The sequence below is a fragment of the Lolium rigidum genome, chromosome 5 (assembly GCF_022539505.1).
Source record: "Lolium rigidum isolate FL_2022 chromosome 5, APGP_CSIRO_Lrig_0.1, whole genome shotgun sequence".
Classification (NCBI taxonomy): Eukaryota; Viridiplantae; Streptophyta; class Magnoliopsida; order Poales; family Poaceae; genus Lolium; species Lolium rigidum.
This window is the reverse complement of record NC_061512.1, coordinates 6,095,634-6,102,347: the sequence shown is the minus strand read 5'-3', so window position 1 is coordinate 6,102,347 and position 6,714 is coordinate 6,095,634. Positions and strand designations below refer to the sequence as shown.

The window sequence follows — 6,714 nt, the reverse complement described above, 5'->3', positions numbered from 1 at the left end:
ACATTTATCTCAGTTTTACAGCCTATCTAAGCCCACAACCATGTCTGTCGTTTGTCCTTACCAGCCCATCGTGCATACGCCGCCAATGGAGCCCAACAGAGACTAGACAGATTCTGCAAGTACGGAAACCTGAGACAGCTATGGGGCACACTCAGCTGATTCTGTGGATATGTATCCTGAATAAATTCAGAAAATCATACCGATGTAGAAGTACAAAATACGAAAGTGTGTTCGACAAATCTAGCAACAAGCATATACATAAATATATACTATCTTGATTGACAAACCAACTTCCATATATGAAACTTAAATATGCAATACAAACATACGTCTATAGCACTATGGTCTGGTATCTTCCACCCCGGCCAAACCTCACACTATAGGAGAACAGATGGTTTTGATAATCACGTCCATATAGGCCGGGGTAGGTCATCGTCATCTACACCTTCCCCCATATAGATGTGCCATATCGGATAGCACCAAAAAGGCTTAGGCAAGGGCCATCTGTTAACAAGTTAGAAGCAAAAATAAGATGTTGAATAATACTAACTCCGTTCCGAAACATAAGCGTTTTTAGAAAGCTAGTTTAGCTTTCTAAAAGGGCTTATATTACAGAACGGAGGTAATAGCATTTAAACATACATATGAAAGATGTATTACTGAAGGTGTAATACCTGTTTGGGTTATCAAAGTTGATCAAATCAGTAGCACCAGACCTACAGAAAGAACAAATGTTTCTTTAATTTCAAAAAGGCTTGAACAATAAACACCATGAAAAGATCAAAAGCATCAACAACAGTTCATGTCTAATTCTGAATTCAGGTTGTAATGACCCAAAATTCATTTATTGAAAAACTAAAAAGATCACAAAATTCATTTAGGAGACACTAAAAGATGACAAAATTCTAGTGAAGGCAAATGCTTCCCTCCAGCTTGAATACTGTGGTGCAGAAAAAAGCACTTGCAAACCATACAAAAATCTACATGGATACAGAAATTAACATACTTTGCATCAAAACTCCTCAAGACTTGGAGCACTACATTTCTGGGCAGGTACGGAGTTTCTTCCAAGCCGTAGAAGTCCATGCCAATAAAATTCCCATCAAAATCAATAAGAGGCCCTCCAATCCCAGCCTAACACAAAAACAAAAGTAGCAAGTAAAGAAAGATGATATTTACAAACCGTAACAGATTCAGAATGTACAAATTAATGCATCTAGCACCTTTGTGATTTTGCATGTGGACATCTTAAGCTCTTTGCAATCGAGTTCACTTGACTTGTCAATCAAAGTGCCACCTGTGGCTATTAAATTGCCTGATTCGTAGACGCGCCCTACAGCTGCTACTTCCCCATGAGGTTCAGTTTGCAACTGATCATAGATTTGCGCTGTCTGAGTACAGTGAGAACCCACAATGGTAATGATGGCAATGTTGTAACGTAAATCCTGATATTGCAACGTGCCTGTGGCATGTTCATTATCTGGAAGGCACACTTCAATCTGATACAATAAAGCTAGTGAGATTGACCAACTGTGTCATAATGAACTAGTATATTACAGGTTAACTATTATTAGCAGTGCCTACCTTCAAGTTGTCAGCAACCTTATCTTCATCATCAGAATTTCTAACCAAACTTGCCGAGGTCAGAACTCTTGTGGTTAACTCATTGCAGTCTATAAATATGCCTGTGCAAGCAAAAAACCTTTTATCTCCTACAAAAGGAATAATTGAGATTACTGTAGTTAGTAATGGCACATGAAAAAGAATAAAGGGCGAAGAGTGATGAGCTTATTATATACTCAGTACCACTGAATGAAGCCAGCGCGACAACACTTTGAGACATATGCGAAGCAACTCGTTCTGTGAGTTTACTCCAGTTATCTTCAGCAAATTCCTCTTCAAAATTACAAAGCAAACGCATGCCACCTGGTTGCAGAATCAGGGTGCAATAGTTAAGGTAGTGAACTGAAAGTGTGCAGCGAAATAGAATAATCAACACGAGAAAAGGAAAAGCTCACCATCGTGCTTAACTGGGACAGGATAACCTCTGGACCTTAACGTATTCCTAGCAGCCTCCTTGGATACTGGTGAAACATGGTGGAGTGATTAACCACGCATATATATATATATGTGTAACTATTACTCCCTCCGTTCCTTAAAAAGCTGCTCAGCTTTTTCTAGATTTGAATGTACAACTTATCTAGATACGGATGTATAAATATATCTATATACATCCGTATCTAGATAAAGTTGTATATTCAAATCTAGAAAAAGTTGAGCAGCTTTTTTTGAGACGGGGGGAGTAGCAAGAAGGCAGAGACTTACCATCATCACCATCAGCTGGCCAACTAGGACCAGGGAATAAACGTTTCAAACGGTCTCCCGGTGCTGGTGACACAATGTAAAGCAATTAATAACTATGTACTATAACAGAATACCAATGATACTGACATTAGAAGTGGCATAGGTCCAACCTGATTGACCTTCTGGATCACAGTAATGACATGCAGACTGTTTCTTTTCCAGTGTTGAGCTGCCTAATATTGAAAAGACAGAGACAAAGAGGAGTAAGCAGAATTCAAACCACTAAAAAGTGCAATGAAGCACAGGACATGATTATATTATCACATTCCATATCCTTGAATTTCGTACTATTAATTAACAGACTAACACCGAGTGATGCTATCATAAAACTAGTTAAATCTGCACCACCACTGGCAAGGAAACTACAAATGTCGTTGTAAATTTACCATTGTGGTGATGGTTATCCAGATAGTTCAGAATTTAGCAGTACTTAAGGAGCGAATGTGCTCTTCTCACCTTCTAAGCCAGACATATGAGATGGGGACCATGCTTTCAACTTGATTGCTCTTCCTTTTATTTCAAACTTTTTCATGGGGAGCTCGTACTGCGAGCCGATTTTACGTCTAAGATCAGCTGATCTAGCCCTCCTGCAGAATTTGGTTAACTCATAAGAGTACTCCAGAAAAAGTAGACCATGCATCATACGTGCATACAAATACAAAACTGTGCAAACTGAAATGATAAAGATGGACTGTGAAGTCAAAAGGAGAAATTGGAGTCAGACACTAAATGTGTTCTGATGTGTACTGTGCCAATAATGAAAACAAGGAAAGGAAAATCATGGCATGACATCACAACAAGGCACAATTAAATTAAAATTCCTACTATTATAAATTTCCCTAAGCATGTGTAAGCCAATTAGAGACTATGTAGCTCATAAGTGCAGAGAGTACGGAGGACATACTTTTTGGTGCATGCTTTCTGAAACCCAGCCACGAATTCCAGAATTGTACTCCTTGTTATGAAAGTAGTCCCTTCTTTAGAATAGCAGTTCAACCCAACAAAGTTCCCAAAAGAATCAATGAAGAGTCCATCAGCTGCAGCCTAGAAAAGGAATAAAGCTCAGTCAATCGTTAAAAAACAGTGCAGTTGAGCGAGGTTTGCATAACTGAAGGACCGTTTGGTGTGACAAAATATGAATTTTGGTGCATATAATGGTAAATTGAGTCATTTATATCAACATTTATTTTCACTATGTACAGAAGTAAAAGAGAAATCAACAGGGCACCATAGAAATTTCACATGTTGAGACCACAACCTCTTCAGGATCAGCACTTGTTGGATCGCCAGCCAGCATCCTAGCTGCTTTAGTCATTAATTCTCCTGAGCTGAAGCAGCGCCGAAGAGAGACTACTTGACTGTGAGACTCAAACTGCTGGTGATGATCTAGACACGCTGCACGAAGAACAACACCTTTTGGCAACACACTGACAACAGAAAGGTTGTTTTTTACGTCGTGGAATATCGGAACTCCATTGACAATTTGATCATTTGGAAGGCGCACTTTAGTCTGGTGATGAAGCGAGACAGCAAGTGTAATACCGGTTAGCTCAACGATTACGATTGATCTTAAATAGGCAAGCAATAGATGATACAAAAAAAATGGCAGTACCGACCTCCGTTCTGAAACTGATCTCTCTCTCATCATCCCTAGATCTAAACAAGCTCGATGAAGTCAAAAGACATGCTCTAGTTTTGGTGTGGTGAAATACTATGCCTGTGCACGCAGGATGTATGGAACCGCCTGCACAAGAAATTAATTTTCAGCCACGAACTATATGAAGAGTAATTAGATTTAAAAAACATGCAAAGTTAACCGATGTGTATAAAAGTAGCCACCCTCATCAGACGAAGTGAGCGATACAACACTTTGAGCCCAGTTTGAAGCAGCTTGTTCACTGACTACTTGGCAAGAACCGCTCGAGCTGCCGACTTCCTCTTCTTCTCCACAAGGGCTGGCCAGATGCAGATCTCCTGGTTCAGGGAGCATTGTACACAACACAAAGGCGGGTGCGGTTATAAAGCCGTACAAATTGTGCAATAAATTAGGGAAGAAGTGGCAGAAACAATGGCTCGCTCACCTCCATCATCTGTGCCGATTTTTCGTTTCCTGCTCGCGGGAACACCTGTCTCGGGCAGCATCTTTGCAACCTAGGCGGAAAATAAACCCGTAGTATGTATTTAGCCGATCGAACTGAAGAAGCGAGCTCGATCAAGAAACAGAGCGCGCGCGCAGGACGGGATCAGGGACGAGACGAGGCATGGGGGAACAATCAGAATGACATGCATCCGGAGCATACGCGCATACTATTACTAGGGTGTCTAGATTTGTTGTTATGGTGCTGTTCTGCAGCTGATTGTGATTGGGATCCCATCGTTGGGGAGGGGCAAAGCGGAACTAGGGTTACGAGCTGTGGGTAGTCAGGAGGCAAGAAGAGGCCTGCATTGTCGGAAGATCGATTCGTACCTGATGGCGGCGGCGACAACGTTTTCGTTTCCCGGTTTCCGATGTCCGGAGTTGGGGACGGACGAGACGATGATGCCTACGTGCTCCCGGGCCGGTCCACCCCACCCACGCCGAAGGAAATCATCTAGGGCATGCCTGGCTGGGAAGCGAAACGGATTGTTTGCCGAGTCTGGCTCGTTGTCTTCGGACCCATGCACGCGTGGGAAACATCACGTTTCTTCGGGAACACCCACCATAACTAGCATCATCGCTCTTTCTTCTTCCTCTCACTCGTCTTTTCACACTCAGCTCCTCTCCCAAATTGTCACGGTTGCTCTACCTTTGATAAATTTGCCGCACCATTCCAAGGAGCAGTGGGATCGGGTGAGGAGATGACAGCGACAAGCACCGCGACCTCGGGCGGAACCTGCACCGTGCTCTTCACCGGCATCTCGAGTTGGAGCTCGACCTCGTCGTCGACCTAACCAATGGTGATAAGCTACTCATACTCTTATCTTCGTTGTCGTTGTGCGACAACAGGCAGTGCTTCACCATTCACTGCCGGAAAATTTGGTTTTGCCGTGTACAAGATTGTTTGCTGAGTGTATATTACTGCGGAACACGGCAAAGAGTAGCTTTGCCGTGTGTTCGTCAAAAAACACACGGCAAAGCAACAATACTCGGTGAAATTTAAAAAAAAAAACACGGCAATAAACCAACGCACGGCAAAACTTTGAAAAACACACGGCAAAGAGAAACTACTCGGCAAAGATCTAAAAACACACGGCAAACAATATATACTCAGCAAAACAATGAGACACGTGGCAACTGCGGTCGAACAAGACGGTGCCGTGACAGAGCGAAAGCTTTGCCGTGTGTTTTTCTAGACACTCGGCAAAGACCTAGTTCCTGATTGGCCGAAACGAAACACCCACGGTTCGTGCCTCCGCGCCATTGGATCGTCTAAGAATCAACGGCCGTGATCTCTTCGCTAGTTCTCTCTCCTCTCCGTCCTGTCTACTTCCATTTCTTTTCTTTTCTTTTCCGCTCCCTCCCCGATGGACAGCTTGTGGACAGCTCAAAGCTATCAATAGCCTGTGCCTTAGACTGCTCATAGTGGGAATAACTTAGCTAGTAACATCACACACTCCAAGGCATTTTGGTGACATGACATGCTAATAAATGAAGAAAGAGAATGAGGTGGTAACTAGCTATGTTACCATAACATCACACACCCCAATGCAAGATGAGTCTACAAAACATACTAATGACACAATGCATGACACCACATATAAGTTACTACCCACTACGAAGGTAGTAACCTATACTAGTAACATGACATATGTTACTAGTCTAAGTTACTTCCCACTATGAGCAGCCTTATATATAACTATATAAAAGCTGACCCTTTTTGCTTAAATCATAAAATTTTGGATACTGTTGACGTCTCCTTCTCTCCAATCGCGCATTGACGCGTCCTGCTTTTCAACGTTCATGCACCCCTAACCATTGTAGATCGGCAAGTCCATTTTTCGGATTTCTTTTTAATTTTGTGTGTTAAACTCTGCATTAACCGGCAGTTCCAGATCACTATCCGGTTAGCCCTGGCTTTTTTTTATCTTCCTTTTATATCGTGTCCCGTTAATCTTCGGTTTCCCAGTCATCTCTACTACTTATAAAGGCACGAAGTTGCGTTGGAAAATAAGATCTCAGCCGTCCATTCACTCTCATCAGACAGTCCACACTAGTGGAAAACGGGGCAATAGGCCCGGTCCATTTGGGCCTTTAGACCCGGTTCCCGAACCGGGACCAACTAGGCGGGACTAAAGGGGGTACCCTTTAGTCCCGGTTCAAAGATAAACCGGGCCTAAAGGCCTCGACACGTGGTGCGGCCGGGAGCTCGC

General features: G+C 42.7%; 1 protein-coding gene across 1 annotated transcript; it reads right to left on the bottom strand.

The window, feature by feature from the left end:
* Positions 1 to 439: 439 nt before the first annotated feature.
* LOC124655574 lies at positions 440 to 5,261 on the bottom strand. The gene is made up of 16 exons (XM_047194446.1): positions 5,151 to 5,261; positions 4,446 to 4,515; positions 4,204 to 4,338; positions 3,981 to 4,108; positions 3,623 to 3,874; positions 3,269 to 3,408; positions 2,821 to 2,951; positions 2,475 to 2,537; positions 2,326 to 2,388; positions 2,019 to 2,084; positions 1,807 to 1,926; positions 1,585 to 1,712; positions 1,224 to 1,499; positions 1,007 to 1,134; positions 643 to 716; positions 440 to 504 (listed from the first exon to the last, which is right to left on the bottom strand). Exons 1-16 carry the CDS (start codon positions 5,259 to 5,261, stop codon positions 440 to 442), a joined length of 1,950 nt encoding a protein of 649 aa, XP_047050402.1.
* Positions 5,262 to 6,714: the final 1,453 nt, after the last annotated feature.

Bases quoted from the DNA above. Each gene is read 5' to 3' on its own strand.
- LOC124655574 (XM_047194446.1), bottom strand. From the start codon at position 5,261: ATGCCGGTGAAGAGCACGGTGCAGGTTCCGCCCGAGGTCGCGGTGCTT. The intron at 4,516-5,150 runs GTAGAGCAACCG...TTTTCCGCCTAG, and splicing joins GTGCGGCAAATTTATCAAAG to GTTGCAAAGATGCTGCCCGA. The intron at 4,339-4,445 runs GTGAGCGAGCCA...TCCCTGAACCAG, and splicing joins AATCGGCACAGATGATGGAG to GAGATCTGCATCTGGCCAGC.